We start from the raw sequence: 18,497 nt of genomic DNA on the forward strand, positions 1-18,497 counted from the left end.
CATCCACTCTGTTCCATTTTACTCTACTGTTTTTGTACATTTTTTAATATTCTCTGATGCAGCCTTCAGCCATTTTGAGCTCCATGTCTGAACAACTCAAGTGTTCTTCCTCAAAGCACATTGCCATCTACTTGAGTCCAACTCATAGCCACTGTATAGCACAAGGGAGAACTTCCTGACATGGTTTCTAAGGCTGTAATCTTTACAGAGCAGACTCCCACATCTTTCTCCTATGGAGCAGCTGGTGGGTTCAAACCCCTGAAAGTTTGGGTTAGCAACCAAGATTTTTAACCAGTGCACCACCAGTGCTCTTCTAGTTTTCTTCCTAGGTACTAATAATTAAATAATTATTTTGATCAGTTCTCTAATTACAATGTAGCTCATGTATATTTTAGTAGTGTTTACATAATTGTATTTATCCCTTAAAGGCTATTTTTTTCTTGCTATAATGTTTTCTCTTTTCTTAATTGACACATAATTAAATACCATAAAGTGCTCAGATTTTAAGTGTACTCTTCAATCAGTCTAATGCAGATCAAAACACAGAACTTCTATAACCTCAGAAAATTCCTTTCTGGCACTTCCCAATCAATTTTCCCAGTCCACTGCCACAAGCAGCAACCACTGATCTGATTTTTGTCACCACTAAATTAGTTTTGCCTATTCTGAAATTTAAGTTATACAGTATAGCATGTACTTTTCTGTGTCTTCTTTCTCTCAGCATAGTATTTTTGAGATTCACTCATATCATGTTTATCAGTTGTACATCCCTTTTATTGTTGAGTAGTATTCCTTTGTATGAATATTCCACAGTTTGATTATCTTTTCTCCTACTGTTGAGTGTCTATATTATTTACAATTTTGGGGTTATTATGAATAAAGCTTCTTTGAATATTCATATATGGGTCCTTATATGGATACATATTTTTATTTCACTTGGATATATATCTAAGAGTGGAATTATTAGGTCATAGGTCATTGTAACTCTGACATTTTAAGAAACTGCCAGTTTCCAAAGTGTTTGTAGCCTTTTACACACCCATCAGCAATGGGTGGGATTCTAATTGCTCCACATTTTCTTCAATATTTTGTGTCAGGCTTTTTCATTTTTGCCCTTCTTGTGGGTAGTGTTATCTCATTGTAGCTTTAGTTTGCATTTTCCTAATGACGATGAGCCTGGTGGTGCAGTTATTAAGCACTGAGTTGCCAACTGAAAGGGCAGCACTTTGAACCTACCAATTGCTCTGTGGAATAAAGATGTGGCAGTCTGCTTCCATAAAGATTACGGCCTTGGAAACTCTACCAGGTATCTATGAGTCAGAATCAACTTTATGGCACACAACAAAAACAATGTTGAGTACTTTTTCATGGGCTAATTGGTCATTTTATATTTTTTTTGTGAAATGTCTGAGTCCTTTGACTATTTTTAAATTAGGTTGTCTTTATTATGGAGTTGCAGGACTTATTTACATACTTTGAATTTAAGCCCTTTGTCAGTTATATGTGCTGTGAATATTTTCTCCTAGTCTGTAGGTTTGCCATTTTTTTAAAAACAACCCATGATATATTATTATTATTATTATTTTATTGTGATTTGGGTGAAAGTTTACAGAGCAAATTCACCTTCCATACAGCAGTTCACATACACTTTGTCTCATGACATTGACTGCAATCTCCCACAATGCAATGGTTCTCCTCCCACTTCTTCCCCATAGCCACCTCTTCCTTGTGTCTTTCCCTCCCATGCACTCCTGAGCTGTCTCCCTGATACTTTTAATACACAATTTTACATGAGATTTTTTAAGGAGCACGCATATTACGTTAGAATGTAACCCTTACCCCAGCTCTGTCAGTTAACATTGATAGCCCACCTTTTCCCAGCTCTAGTAATGTTGTAATTCTGATTATCAATAGCCAATTAATTGTGAGGGCTTTGTCTGAAAGCCTCAGTGCACGATCATTTAGAAAGTTGCTGTATCTCAGCTTCCTTTCAGAGGCAATATATCCAAGACACCTGTTTCATCCTACATCACAGATAGTAACAGCAGGGGATACAGTGGCCATTGTTTTATTTGCTTCCATATGAAGCCTAAATGTCCTAGAGTATTGCAAATTCAACTCCAAATATATAAAGAAGGATGCAAAGGTGAATGCAAATTCGGGTCATAAGCCAGCTTGTTTTGCCTTATGAAACATATGGAAATAGTTGCTACACGTTGCACAAAACATCTGTTGAAATAAGGTTTATAATTTGAATGTTTTGAGATGGACTATTTCCAAAACTCAAGATTGCCTGGTGGGAAGCAGATGGGTAATTTAGATAGTCTTATTATTTCTTCTGAAACACAAGCTTAATTTAGTAATTCAAAGGCAGGCTTTTAGAGATGCACAACCTTTAGAAATATAATGATTGCCACTTGTAAAAGCTTTGGTGACTGTTGCTTGGTATAGGTCAGAAGGAAGACAGAGCCTTGTTTCTTAAAACAGTTAACAAAAGAATTTTTGAAAATCTACTTCTAAGAATTAATCATTTAAAAATTTACTTAAATAGGATATATGTGTGTGTGTGTGTATACACACACATATATATATATATTTCTTCATTTTGGGCTAGCAACATTATGTCTAGCTAAGAAATAAGTTATTTATACAAAATAGAAGTTTTATGTAGGTGGATTTTTCACATCATAGAAGATTTTAAAACCTTTTACCAGAAAAAAAAAAATTAAAATTAAATTACCTTCTTTTCACATAATTAGCATAATTGTCATGACTCAGAATTTCTTCAAGATATTGAGGTACAAAGCTGTTGGTCTTTAAGCATCAGATTTTTATTTTTTTGGACACCATAATATCTGCTGTTAATAATTTTCCTGGCTGTTAGTGATTGAAAAAAAAAATGCAGCTATTAATATGTTTCCATCCAGCAGAGCTCTCTACCCTCATTTAATTTTTGCTTTTAATCATCTGTAGGCGGAGAAAACAGTTAAGCTTGTGAGAATTATGTATAAATTCAGAGCTCACTGTCTGAGCCAAAGTGTGATGATTTGCCACATGAATAAAGGCCATGGACATCAATCTCTATTTTGGTTGTTCAGAAGATTTTAGCTTTTTTCTTCTTCTGGCTATGTTGAATTACCAAATTAGGAAGATGTTACTGTGTAGCTCAGCATTCAGTAGGTATCTTTTTTTCCCATTTCCATATTTTAGGGATGAGAATTTGAAAGTGGCTGGGAAGCAGAATTTAGTTAAACAAAACGACAATTTTTTTTTTTACTTCACAAAATATTACGGTGAATTGAGCCCTGCTCTGTGAGGTGAATATTATCTCAGTTCCATGAATAACTAGTTACTGCTATGTGAACCTCATTATCCTCATGATCTCGGATCTTCTTGCAGGATTGTAGAACTCAAAAGTGGTTAAGTTCCCTTCACTCATAGCAGCAAAACCTTATGAAGAAAGGGTTTCCTTGTTAGTGGAAGATTAGACTGAGTGAACTTTAAGGTGTACTCCCAGTTTAAGATTGAATAATTCTATGACTCACTTCTAGAGAACAATTCACTTGCATCTTCTAAGGTGAATTTTAAATACCCAAGGGTGATAGTAGTGTAGCTTCTCCACCCTGCTTTGTTCTCCTGCCTTCTTACTTTTACCAAAGTCATGAGATGACAATGCCATTTGCAGAAGTCATTGTTTGCCTTACTTTCATAGTCCGAATTTAAAATAGTTAAAAGTTTCTGAAGCAATGAGATGAACTAAGAGAAAAGGGGACTGAAAACTGTGTTATTGAACTGGTTCTAAATTTTCTTTTTAGCAGCAACTGAGTCATTGCAAAAGAAGTTAACTAAAGAGCAATTCCATGGCTTGCAGTCTCAGGTAACACACTTATGTGATATACTTTTACTGCAAGGAAGATGCCCAATGAGTGTAAGGTTTTGAAGCTAATTAACAGTATATAATGTTATTAATCATAAAATCCAATAACAAATTTAGAAGGAAAATGCTCCAGGACACTGAAAGCGTTTAGCAAAACAGGAGGGGTGAATGAACTCAGATTAGTGAGTAGCACCTGACGCAACTTCCTAAGAAGAAACATTTCAGAATTTACTTTGCCTGGCCTCATGTCTATTATCAAAGAGGTCTTTTTTTTTTTTTCGCTAGTCTTAAGTCTTCTTTCTGATATTAAGGGTTGTTGTTGTTGTTATGTGCCATCGAGTTGGGCCCCACTCATAGTGACCCCTCCTTGGGTTTCTGAGGCAGTGTCACTATAGAAGTAGATTGCCCAACCTTCCTTCCGACAAGTGGCTGGTGGGTTTGAATCACCAGGCTTCTGGTTAGCAGTCAAGTGCCTTAGGCACTATGCTACCAGAGCTCCTAATGTTAAGGGTACACCCCTCAATTTATAATCACATGGTGAAATTTTGAGTACTCTTGAATGAGTTTTGATAGTTACTACCTCCTTTTTCTCTTATTTGTATTAATTTTTTTTAAAAATAGACTTTATTTGGTAGAGCATGTTTTGGTTTACAGGAAAATTACACAAAAAAGTGCATAGAGTTTCCATATACACCTACTTCCCACCCACTATTTCCCTTATTATTAACATCTTGCATTGGTGTGGTACATTGGTTATAATTGATGAATCAAAATTGACACATTATTATTAACTAAGGTCCATAGCTTATATTATAGTTACTCTTTGTGTTGGACAGTCTTGTGTGTTTTGACAAATGCATAACGTCATGTGTCCATCATTACAGTATCATACAGGATAACTGCACTACCTGTAAAATGTCCTAGGCTCTACCAATGTACCCTCTCTCCCTCCCCACCCAACCCCCTGCCAGCCCCTGGTAATCACAGACCTTTGTACTGTCTCTATAAATTTGCCTTTTTTTTTTTTTTTTTTTGAAATCTCATATATAATCATATTTGTGTTGTTTTAAATTCCTTTCTGTCTGGATATCTCAAGATATTCAAGGTAGATTTTAAATTATATCTTTCTCTTATGAGGCGTGGTGAATGTCTCTCACCTTTTTGTTCATAAATCAGTAACATGGAGTGGGGAATAGAAAGACTGGCAGTGGAGGAAAGGAATGGAGGAGGAGGAAAAAAGAGGGATAATTGTAAGTATCTGTTCCCAGGGCATAGTACAGACAGATCTGGTTAAGCAGAAAAAAAATTATTCATGTGGGAAAGCAAGCTAGGCCAAGCATCTAAAAAGTCCCCTGCAGCAAGTTGAGCAGGAAAAACTTCCATTTCTAAACATGCTTTAATCAATCATTCTTCAACCAACAAATATTTCAATGATAATGTAACCATGATAGAGATGTACCTACCACTAGAACTACAATGACAATTTTATCACTACACATTTCCACAGACACCATTTTTACTCCTCTAAGTTTACAAGAAGTTCCTTATGTCTCTGCATATAGATTTCAGAAACAAAGGCATGCAGATTCTTGACCCTGCTCTTTGGATTTCATTCCTAGAGCAAGTAATAAGGAAAATGCAATAAGTTTACGATTATAAACTTGTTCCCTTAAATTAAAATACAAAGAAATGACACAACCAATGTTAAGCATCGCAAGTGATGTCATATCTTAAATCTCATTGTTTATATCTTTAACCATTTCGCCATTCTGTTTTGAATATACTCTACCGCATTTTTATGACAGAGCTGTTCAGATGAGGAGTTTCTTTACTATGATCCATCATCTTACACAGGTATAATTCAACAACCTCCTCAAGAACAATTGGTAAGCTTACACTTTTAAAATTATTTAAGAACCAAGTAATAATCAGTTACCATGCCAAAATATAAAGCTAAGTGCATTATATATTAGTAGTCTTAGACAGGGAGCTCTGGTAGCATAGTGGCTAAGGCACTTGACTGCTAACCAGAAGGCTGGCAGTTCAAACCCACCAGCCACTCCTCGGAAGGAAGATGGGGCAATCTACTTCCGTAGTGATACTGCCTTGGAAACTCAAGGAGGGGTCACTATGAGTCAGGTGTGACTCGACAGTACATAACAACAACAACAACAGTCTTAGACATGTAAACTATACTTCTTTCCTTCCAGAGATGATCAGATTAAACAGTACACACTTAGACAGGTAATTCTGGTCGACCTTTACAAATGATACTATTTTGAATTTTTTAATAGCAGCATTAGGAAGAATTACACAACTTGTCCCTCACCCTTATCTCTTTCCTCAAAGCCTCTGTAAGAACAAACTTTGTTTTTATCGAACTGTCAATTATTGGAAATGGTGCTATAATTTTATTGTATTATTAAACTGATTTTTAATAAGACTTACACTTTATTCATTTGTTATACCCTTTGTATGTGTATTAAAAAATAATATGCCATATGGTGTATGTTTGATCAAAAGCATGAAAGCTTTTATACCTGATGGCATTTATTTTCTTCCTGACTACTCTCACAGAGTCATTTGAGACTAGTGATATTCTATCTTTGCAGATGAAGATATAGAGTATTAAAAAATATTACCTTATACCCTTTTAACTCAAAACCCAAACTCACTATAGTTGAGTCAATTCCAAGTCACAGCTACACTGTGGGACACAGTAGAACTGCCCCATATGGTATCCAAAGCTATAAATCTTTACAGAAGCAGACTGCCACATCTTTCTTTCACAGAGCAGCTGGTGGGTTCGAACCACTGATCTTTTGATTAGTAGCCAAGCACTTTAACTACTGTGCCACGAGGACTCTTTTATACCTCATTGAGTAGCTAATAATACTTGATTTTCTCTTCGGAAGCAGTGTTGTTGCAAACTATATAGTGATCAAGAGACGAGAATACATTGGACACCCTTGACCTGGAAGCGTGTGTGCTGGTACACACCACTGCTTGGTAAGCCTGGATAGCCTGTCTCCTACAGCTGATCAGATATCAGGAGGGATGAGGCTCTTTTTGAAAAGGGAAATAATTAATCACAATTGTATTTGGATATAAGTAGTTGTTGAATAATTGGATAATAACCCCTGAATTCAGTCCATCAACATATATTTGAGCATCTACTCTGAGCAAGGAAGCATGCTACATATTATAGAGAATAAGCCTAAAATAGCTCACAGATTAGTGAAGAGTTAAGACCTGGATTCAGAATGAGGTAATCAGAGAAATCTCCATAGAAGTGAGAGTTGAACCAGACTTTGAAGGATGGATTGGATTTGAAAAAACAAAAAACATGGAAAAATATTCCAACTGGGGGAGAATGACATGAGCTGAAAAATAGAAGCAAGAATGCAAAAGTCTTAAGTGTTTGAAGAAGAGTCAAAACTGGACAAGTCATTTTGGAATAAGAGGATTCAAGTTGGATTATGGTACAGTATAAGGTTGGAGAAGGAGAAGCTGGTTGTAGACCAATTGTGGATATAACTGAAAGCCAGGCTGACTAAGGAGAATGAGCTTTATTTTAGGCAATACTCAAAGAAGTGACAACTCTCATCACATTCAGGATACAGTTGAAAGCAAAAATAAATGACTGGCTTGGGAATGACAAAAGAAATAGATTATCAAAAATAAATTTATGAAGGTATAAAAATAAAATAGAATGATTTCTGTTTTCCTTGTCTATGCATCTTTTCTACTGTGCCTAGAAAATTGTCTCTCCAGAAATAAAGCCAGTATTTCATTATTTATGTCACATAAATATCTTTTATTTTCATTTAAACTAAAGAAGGAAAACCGCTATCTTATATGAAGCATCCAGTTTGTGCCAGACCATAGACTAATGGTTTTTAGATATTACTTTGTTCATCATAATTCGGTGATAGTCAAAACACAACAACAAGGACAACACCTGAAGAGTGCTGGCTACGTGCCAGACACTGTTCTATTCTCTTAATCTGTCTATCAATTCATTTAATCTTCACTACATCACTATGAAGTAGAGGCTAGTGCAATTCCCTTTTTAAAGATGAAGAGAGAGAGGAACACAGAGTTAGTAATTTGCCTAAGATCCTGCGTCACTTTATATGTAAAAGAATTTCCATTACTCTGCTGCTTATTAGACTCTGAAGCACACAACTAGATGGTTTCCCGAAAAGACCGGAATGCTACCTTGTTTCCTGCAGCACTCGTTGATGGGTTCTAATCATGCTGCCTAACACTTTTCTTCTTACGGGTTGGTAAACTTTTTCTGCAGAGGCCAGGTAGTAAATATTTTAGGCCTTAGGGACCGTGTGGTCTCTGTTGCAGCTACTTAGCTCTGTTGTGTAGCACCAAAGCAGCTAGGGACAATATGTAAATGAATGAGTGTGGCTGTGTTCCAATAAAATGGTACTAATAAAAACAGGAGGCTGGCTATATTTGGCTAGCATGCTGCAGTTTGCTAACCCCTCTAGTTGCTTAGTTGGCAAGGGTTTTTCTGTTCCTTTTTTAAAATATGTATATATATATTTGGTATTTCCATATGTGTAACTAGATATTCAAGCATTTATGTTACATAAGAGTTTCAGAAATGACCAATCTCTCAAGAGGAGAATTTATACTTTAACAAAATCTAAACCAGAAATTAAACTCTTTTCATTCTTACCTCTTCTGCAGATGCTTTACATCTGGACAGCCTTACAGGGATTCCAAGACTGAGACTGACACTTTTCTCATATGTAGCCAATCGAAACCGTGCTTCACGTGAAAGATTAAAACATGGGGAAATAAACGATGGTGCTTTGGATGTGACAAGAGGACAAAAGTAAGATAATAAAGCACAATTTACTCACCCTACTCTTCATAAGGAGCTCTGATGGCACAGTGCCTAAAGCATTTGACTGCTAACCAGAAGGTTGGCAGTCCAAACCTACCAGCCGCTCCGCAGAAGGAAGATGGGGCAATGTAATTCTGTAAAGATTTACCTCCTTGGAAACCCAATGGGGGTCACTGTGAGTTGAGATCGACCCAAAGGCAGTGTTCTTTTTTTACCCTAGTCTTCATAGATGGCCTAATCCCATTGTTTAACATTTTAATCAGATTTTAATATCCTGAGATTGTAACATATTTTCTTTATTTGTGGAACTTCTTTAACTTTCTGAAAATCAACCATTTAAAATCAAAAACATTACAATAGCTTTCTTAAAGTGTAGGTTTTCTTTTCATAATATAAATTCTACAATTTAAAAGACAAATTAGGCTACCTACTATTTCAGTTTTCAGGAACATGCTACATATTGCTAAGTACTTAGTCAAGTTTTTTTATTTGATTGTTTCTTAGTCATGTAGATTTTGGTCATATTTCAATTCCCTTAGAAAATAAACAAATCTTTGGGAGCCTATGCTTGTCGCCACACCCCACACCCACGGATACTCCTGATACTTCTGTGCTTACTTGCCTTTGTAAGTACACTGACTGACCATCCTTAGGAAAGTTCAGGAACATCAGCTGAGTTTGTGGGCACTATCTATCCAAAAGGAATTTCCTTTCTGTATTGAGGGTGAGGAAGCAAGACTTTGAATTGCAAATTCTTCATTTTCATTTTTGGCTGGCCTCTCTGTGGTCATTAACCTCTCCCTGACAGTGGTGGGAGCTCTTTTTCAGTGTATGTTACTTAAGTCATTAACTTAATTAGAAATTTAGTAAAACTGAGAAGCGAGAAAACTATGTTGGTTGGGTATCTGTTTTTTAAAAAAATGAGTTCCTTATGTTTGAGGTAAACTTTCAGTTTTACTCTCTGTAATCAGTAACTGTACCTTCTACTGCCAGGTGCCCAGGCCCCATTGGTGGCCTCCACCCAGGAACAGACCTTTCAGATTATATCAGGATGAGTGATGACCTAAGCATGGAAGTGAGTATTGGACTAGATTTTAATTTCATTTTTAGTACTACCATATCCTGGTACTTCTTCTATGAGTATTCTTTTTTTTTTTTTTTTAGAGTATTAAGGACACTCTTAGAGCAAGTATAAGTCAGATGCAAGAGAAGTACCAACTTTTGATGGCAGGAAATTAAAACTCAGTCATTTGGGACAGCTTACTACCCCTTCCATGGTATAAATTGGGGGATATATATATATATATATCTCCAAATGGAGATTTTGATGACATGTGCTGACTGTATTGTTTCAGAGACAGACTTGTTTGGGATTTAAGTTGACTAATGACTATAAGAGGGAGCTCTGGTGGCATAGTGCTTAAGGCATTTGACTGCTAACCAGAAGACTGGTGGTTCAAATCCATCAGAAGGAAGATTGGACAATCTACTTCTGTAGTGATACCGCCTCAGAAACCCAAGGAGGAGTTGCTATGAGTCAGATCCAACTCGATGGCAGTGAGTAATGATGATAAGAAGTCTCCAATCTCATTACATCTCTAAGAATTAGGTCAAGGATAGATAATCTCTAAGGGACTTACCTCTGCAGGAAGCCACAAGCGGGGCAATGCTCAGAAAGAATCCTATGCTACAGTCAGCTGCAAATAGTTCTTCTCTACCAAAGAAAAGAGTGGCACTGAATGACTCAATAGATCACTTATGGAAGCTTTCCAGGCCATTGACATATGCTGGAGCATCATGTATCCAGTGAGTTCTCCCTCAGTCTGTAGCTTGAGCGCAAGCTCCCTGGTCTCCTCCACCAAGTATAGCACAGTCCTGTGTCAGAATCTGCTAATCTAGCATTCTTACTTTTTACTTTTCTTTTTTCCACAGCTTATTGAGATAAAAATCATACACCAAACAGTTCACCAATTTCAATTGTACAACTCAGTGTTCATATACATACATACATATATATACATATATATATATATATTTACAGAGTTGTGCAACTATTACCACAGTCAATTTTAGAACATCCTCCCATAAAGAAACCTTGTACCCATTAGCAGTCACTCCCCATTTTCCCTAACTTCCTCCCCCCTAGTAACAATGAATCTAGTTTCTGTCTCTATAGATCTGCATGTTCTGAACAGTCCACATGTAAGGAATCATGTAATATGCAGTGTTCTATGACTGGGTTTTTTCAATTAGCATCATCTTTGCAAGGTTCATCCATATTGTAGCATATATCAGGATTTTACTTCTCTTTATGACTGAGTAATGTTCCATTGTGAGTAAGTAACATATTTATGCATTCATCTGGTGATGGACACTCAGGATGATTCTACCTTTTGACTACTGTGAATAGTGCTGCAGTGAATATTATTACTTCATTTATTTTTAATTAATTTTTTAATTGGGATATAGGATAACAAAAAATTTATCATTTCAACATTTTCTACATGTACAATTCAGTGACAATCATTTTATCAGGATTTCATTTATTTTTACGGCCAAATAGTGTTCCATTACATGGATATACCACATTTTGTTTATCTATGTGTCAGTTAACAGACATACGGATTGTTTTCACCTTTTGGCTACTATGAATAATGTTGCCATGAGCATTTGTATAAGAGTTTTTGTTTAAACATAGGTTTTCCTTCCTTTTGGGTTTATGCCTAGGCTAGAATTGTGCATTGTATGGTTAACTCTATGCTTAACATTTTGAGAAAATGCAAATTGATTTGCAAAGAAGTGGGAAAATTTTACATCCCCATCAGCAATGTGTGAGGGTTTCAGTTGCTGCACATCTTTGCCAATGCTGGTCCATCTTTAGATTAGTGTCCCAGGAACTCTTAATGACTGAGCTCAATCTCCATCATTTTCTACATGACATTTTAAAATAATTTGGTAGCCAGTTTGGATATTTTTGGAGACTACAGAGCTAATTTATTGTACCTATGAATTTGTTTATTTAGGATATCTTGGTATAAAGAGGAAAAAGAAGGAAAATTTTCCAGTCCTTATTTTTTAGATATTCATATTGAAATATTTATGGATGAAGTGTTATGATGTCTGGGATTTGCTTCAAAATTATGCAATGTTGGGTTTAGCAAGCAAGGGTACAGATGAAACTAGATTGGCTGTAGATTGATAATCATTGAATCTGCATGATGAGTACAAAAGAGTTCATTATTCTGTTCTGTCTACTTTTGCATTTATTTGAAATTTTCCCTAGTAATGTCTTAGAATTTTTAGCCACATAGAATAGGTGTTGGATTTGAAGATAGCTCTATTACTTATTAGCTGAGTGTATTTGGACAGGTGGCCTACCCTCTCTGATTTCACCTGTGTCCCTTGTGAAACAGAAATATTATGTTTCATGGTTCTTGTGAGGATTCAAACACATAAACACACATTGTTGTGTTGTTATATGCCGTCAAGTTGGACCCAACTCATAGCGACCCCTCCTTGGGTTTCCGAGGCAGTATCACTACGGAAGTAGATTGCCCCATCTTCCTTCCGAGGAGTGGCTGGTGGGCTTGAACCACCAGCCTTCTGGTTAGCAGTCAAGTGCCTTTAGGCACTACGCTACCAGAGCTCCCAAACACACATTACATATATGTATATCTGCAATAGCTAAATTCTGCGCTAAGCAGTCCATGCAGACAAAGCAAGTAGGTCATATTTAGAGGAAAGACAAATCTTAGTGCCTTGATTCTCCAGTTGTTGATGAATAGAAAGACCTTTTATTATTGTTGTTATTATTACTATTTATTTTATTATCTAAAATATTATTATATAATATAATACTATTATATATTATTATTATTTATTTATTTATGTTGTTGAGAATATACACAGCAAAACATATACCAATTCAACAGTTTCTACATGTACAGTTCAGTGACATTGATGATGTTCTTCAAGTTGTGCAACCATTCTCACCCTTTTCCTGAGTTTTTCCTTCCCCATTAACATAAACTCATTGCCCCATAAGGCTCCTACCTATTCTTTCAAGTAACTGTTTTTAATTTGATCCTTCCTACACAGATAGTTCTTAAAAAAAAAAAAAAAAAAAAGCATAATGTCAAAGGCAGGCTATTTTTACTAGCTAAGCTAAACTATTGTTTGTTTGTTTTTATAGAATTCAATTTATTTTATCATTGTCAAGAATATACACAGCAAAATATACATAAACTCAACAGTTTCTGAAAGTACCATTTAGTGACCTTAATTACATTTTTTGAGTTGTGTCACCATTCTCACCCTCCTTTTCTGAATTCTTTCTCTTCCATTAACATAAATTCACTGCCTGCAAGGTTTCTCCATAATCTTTTAAGTTGTTGTTATCAATTCGATCCCATGGTGATAGTTCTTAAAAGAGCGTAATGCTCAACTCAGACATTTCTGTATCAATTCAGCTAGACTCTTGTTTGCTTGTATGAAATCTTCAAGGGATATTTTCAATTTATGGTTTAAAGATTATCTCAGGGCAATAGTTTCAGGGCTTCATCCAATCTTCATGGCTCCAGAAAGTCTGGAGTACATGAGAATTTAAAACTCTGTTTTGCATTTTTTTCCCCTTTTCGTCACGATTCTTCTATGGAATCTTTGATCAAAATGTTCAGTAATGGTAGTTGGGCACCATCCAGTTCTTCAGTTCTCACGGCAAAAAAGGCAATTGTTCATAGAGACAATTGGCTATACATTCCATATCCTCCTCCTATTCCTGACCTCCTTCCTCTGTTGTTCCCTGCAAATAGAGACCAATTGTGCTTTGGATGGCCTTTGCTAGCATTTAAGACCACAGACACTCACTACACATCAAACTAGGAGGTAGAACAGAAGCGGTAAACATGCTATTCGGCCAGTTAAGTGTGATGTACCATGAAACCATGACTCTAAACTTCCAAAGCAGAAAACCAAATCCCACGAGGTTTTTGGTTCTACATAAGCAACCTCAGCATCTAATCTTTTGTTGTTGTGGTGGTAAATATATCTATCACACAACTTTTGGCAGTTCAACTTTTTACTGGTGTGCAACTTACTGACAGCAATTACAGTAAGTGGCTGTGCAACCTTACCCTTAATTAATGTGATATTTCCATTACCTTTAATCCCTCCCTGCCCTCTCCAGGCTTGGTAACCATCAATAAATTTTATTGCCTGTAAATTTGCCTTTTCTTGGCTTTTTATATAAGTGAGTTGATAAAATATTTGTCCTTTCGTGATTTACTTATTTCGCTCAGCATAACATCTTCTAGCTCCATCCATACTGTAGTATGTATCAAAGCCACATATCTGACTATACAAATTTTCATTCCCACCAGCAATGGGTAAGGATTCCAATTTCCCCACATCCTCACCAATATTTGTAATTTTCTTGTGGGAATACAAAATGGTACAGTACCGCTGCTCTCGTCAATATCTAGATCCTGGTGTCTGTTTGACCTACAATTTCTGAATTCTTCCTCACTCCTGGCAATTTCTCTTCAACTCTTAGTTGTCCTTCCTAGCTGTCTGTCTTCCCCTCCTTATTCACTGCTCTTGTCTTTGAATGTGAACACCAGTTGTGGCAAAATACAAGTTTTATCCAAAGATTTTTCTGGGCCTCTGCAAAGCTGGGTTGTTAGGTATCTGCTCATGTCCCCAGATACTCTTAAGATTAAGAAGTTTCATGAAATTCTATGACAATGAAACTGTTTCCCTTCTTTGCTTGCTTTCAATCACAGATCTGCCCCCTTGTCGTAGTTACGCAGTGCTGCTATAACAGAAATACCACAATTGGGTGGCTTTAACAAGCAGACATTTATTTCCTCACAGTTTAGGGGCTAGAAGTCCAAATTCAGGGTGGCAGCTCTAGGAGAAGGTTCTCTATGCTTCTGCTCTCGGGGAAGGTCCTTGTCTCTTTTCAGCTTCTATTCCTAGGTCCCTTGGCAATCATGTGGTATGTATCTCCTCCATTTGTGCTTGCTTGCTTATTTGTTTAGTCTGCTCTTTTATATCCCAAGAGGTTGATTTAAGACACACCCTATACTAATTAACATTAATTTAACAAAGAAAACCCATTCCCAAAAGGTATTACTATAACCACAGTACAAAAACCAAAACCCATTGTTGTCAACTCATAGCCACACCATAGGACAGAGTAGAACTGTTCCATAGGATTTGCAAGGCTTTAAATCTTTATGGAAACTGACTATCTCATCTTTCTCCCATGCAGCAGATGGTGGGTTCCAACCACTGACATTTTGGTTAGCAGCTGAATGCTTTAACTCCCGTGCCACCAGAGTTCCTTACTGCAAATATAGGGGTTACAATTTACAACACATATTTTCTCACTGCTGCGTGTGTGGCTTGCGTTTGCTGGCCTAGCCCATGGGAGAATCTCTTTCACTTTGTTCCCTGAATATTTGGCTACCCCACCCTACATTAGACTCTTACTGTCAAAAGAATATGGGCTGGACCATGGCTTTTCATATAAATGTTGTGCAGGTTAATATCTGAATGGCTTGGACAGGAAGAGCATTCTTCCTACTCTCTGATCTTGGCAGGTATTAGACTCACTAACTTGAGCAATTGTCTCCAAGTCAGTCAGTTTCTTATCTGAACTTTTGGTTTTTTGCTCTTACTCAATTCCTTAATTTGTTTCCTTGGTTTTAAAATACATCCAGATTATCCTTTTCATGATCTTCCCAGGTTTCATAGCTGGTATGTGCAGGTTATGTTCTTCTGTGGGTCTGGTGTGCTGGTTTAAATAGGGTGACTGTTGAGGCTGGAAGAAAAGAGCCCAATGTTAGAAAGTTTTGTTTTTTTTTTTTTTTAAAAAAGTATTCTCCCAACATCCTCTCATACAGATGCCCTCTAACTTTCACATATTTCTTGACTCATAGCGACCCCCCCACCTTGGGTTTCCGAGGTGGTATCACTACAGAAGTATATTGCCCAACCTTCCTTCCAAGAAGTGGCTGGTGGGTTTGAACTGCCAGCCTTCTGGTTAGCAGTCAAATGCCTTAGCACTACACCACCAGCACTCCTGACACATATTTTAGGGGGCCACAATTCAATCCATAACACTCTACCAGGATACTTTGTAACATATTTGAAGTACCTGGTCCATAAGCACTCTGAAAATCATAGTTGTTACTGTTATCCAGAATCAGAATTATCAGCAGTGTGAAGCTCAGAGAATACCTTGTATTCTGGACACTAATTTCTCTGCTTTTCTTGACTGTTTAAAAAGTCATAACTTCCAGATATGACATGTCTAACTATCTATTTGAGGACTCCTTCATGTCATTACATGTTTTTGTCTAAGATGTACTGTTACTGGGAGAAGGTGATTTATGAGGCAAAGAACAGGATCAATTTAAAAATATCTCAGATTTTCTCACCATTGTCTGTCCTGTTCTCTCAAGTTGTACAAGGGTGCAGCCTTAATAACCTTGAAGAATAAATAACATTACCATTTGCAAAATTGAGACTCATAGAACTTGACTGATAACTGTATTATAAATGAACTGCTAAGTGATAGGTGTGCCCTCTAGATTTGAGGGCAAGGGTGTGGTGTACATTTAGTTACAAGTTGGAGAAAAAAAAATCCTGTGAGGAAATTTAGTTTTGCTTATGTTCCAGCTTTTACATTCTTTTAAATTAAATTAGACATTGCTTCTCGTCTCAGAATACTGAGACAAAATTTGTTTTGTTTTTAAGTTAGAATGAAATAAATCTTTATAGATCCTTTTTAAGATATATAGAATAAAAATAATTTATCAGAAAGTCATATTAGTTTTTTTTTATTAGTATCCATTGCCTAAAATAAATCCAATGGTGAATATTACATTGGTAGCATTTATGTTTATTACTAGAAGGGTTTGTGGCCATAAAATCTGTAGTAAAAGTGACATTTTAACTAGAAAAGCAAAAAACAGAGGAATTCTGGCAGATTATCTGGGGCAACTAATTGCTCTAACTAATATCTTAAAAGTTCCTTCTTATTGTTCAATATATTTTTCTTCCCCAAAATTTGAAATAATAATGCTGTGTGTGTGGCTTGCATTTGCTGGCCTAGCCCATGGGAGAATCTCTTTCACTTTGTTCCCTGAATACTTGGCTACCCCACCCTACATTAGACTCTTACTGTCAAAAGAATATGGGCTGGACCATAGCTTTTCATATAAATGTTGTGCAGGTTAATATCTGAATGGTTTGGACAGGAAGAGCATTCTTCCTGATCTCTGCTCTTGGCAGGTGTTAGACTCATTGACTTGAGCAATTGTCTCCACGTCAGTCAGTGTCTTTTCTGAACTTTTGTTTTTTTGTTCTTAATCAATTTCTTGATTTGTTTCCTTGGTTTTAAAATAAATCCAGAGATTATCTTTTTCATGATCTGCCCAGGTTTCATAGCTGGTGTGTGCAGCTGTGGCTCTGGTGTGCTGGTTTGAATAGGGTGAATTTAGAAGCTGGAAGAAAAGACCCCAATTTTAAAAAGTTCTGTTTTATCTTCTTTAAAGTATTCCCCAGCTTCCTCTCATACAGGTGCCCCAAGAGGCTATACCTCTAACTTTTATTAACTGTAATCTGTATTTGAAACTAAATTTGAAGGAAAAAAAAAATCCTTCTTTACTCTGGGTATTCTTGTAATAATAAATCCAATTTATAAAAATCTAGTATTGAGATTTTTTTGGGTACGTAAGTTCCCAGTTATACTCATCAGACAACTCCTACTCGCTCTTCAATGCTATGTAAATTGCCCTCACTTTGAAACACTAAAGTAACCCCACTGGCAACAAATTCTTCATAACAGTCACCTCCACTTGCTGCTTATGCAGCTTTCAAATAATTTAGTAAGGCTTTGAGCCTTTTCTTGCACTAAAGTAAAGTTAAATAAGAACTGTGTACCTATTCTGACTTACCTACAAATTCAACTTAAAGACACATGTAGAAAAGGATCTCCTTTGTAAACCAGGGACTGCCTGTACTGGGGTTGTTTTCTGATCATAGATTTACAAAGATTAATGATTTGGAAGTGACATCCAATTGCTTCCTTTGCAACTGTTCAAGAAAAATGCAGCAATGTATGATTATTAGATATATCAGATTTCTCTAGATTTCCAGAATTATCACTTCTCTAATCAATAACTGTTTTATATTTATCATAAGGCTTTTCACTAAAATGTTTCACATATCAGGCAAAAGAAAGGCTTACACTGAGAGCATTACTGAAAATTACTTATTGCATAGTTGAGGCAAAATTTATTTTTGCTGTATTATTTGGAATTTAAATAACAACTATTTATTTATTTATTTGCAAAGTTGCAGAAATTATGTATTCCCATTTCCTCCATTTTGGATACTGGTTTAATGGAACAGGAAATAAAAACTATGTTCTCTTTCAAACCTCTTAAATTAAAATCGGCCATCTGGACCTTGATAGGTACAAGATGACATCTTTTCTGACAAAGTAAACTTTTTAGTTAAAGTGTAATAAAAAGTATTATTGCCAACTACACATAGTAGAGATTTTTTATCTTATGAAATCAGATAAAATGGGCCTGATATTTGTTATTAAGGAATCAATTCTTGTTGATTTTTATGAGCTATGATACTTAATGAAACTGAAGAATATTTCAATTTTCCTATTTTTATACCTTAATTTCTTACTTCAACATTGGAATATAGTTAAATATGCATATAATAATTACT

At 36.1% G+C, this 18,497-nt stretch overlaps 1 protein-coding gene across 1 annotated transcript in view; it reads left to right on the forward strand.

Annotated features, from left to right (window-relative positions):
* The window catches only part of IRAG2 (inositol 1,4,5-triphosphate receptor associated 2), a 117,384-nt gene that overhangs the window by 50,712 nt on the left and 48,175 nt on the right, over positions 1 to 18,497 (forward strand). Inside the window, exons 19-23 of the mRNA XM_042782176.1 lie at positions 3,816 to 3,877; positions 5,683 to 5,763; positions 6,793 to 6,886; positions 8,585 to 8,732; positions 9,738 to 9,819. Coding sequence (XP_042638110.1) covers positions 3,816 to 3,877; positions 5,683 to 5,763; positions 6,793 to 6,886; positions 8,585 to 8,732; positions 9,738 to 9,819 — 467 coding nt within the window. The remainder of the gene's footprint in view (positions 1 to 3,815; positions 3,878 to 5,682; positions 5,764 to 6,792; positions 6,887 to 8,584; positions 8,733 to 9,737; positions 9,820 to 18,497) is intronic.

The sequence above is a fragment of the Orycteropus afer genome, unplaced genomic scaffold, assembly GCF_000298275.1.
Source record: "Orycteropus afer afer isolate SDZICR_OR568_19922 unplaced genomic scaffold, OryAfe1.0 scaffold00254, whole genome shotgun sequence".
Lineage (NCBI taxonomy): Eukaryota > Metazoa > Chordata > Mammalia > Tubulidentata > Orycteropodidae > Orycteropus > Orycteropus afer.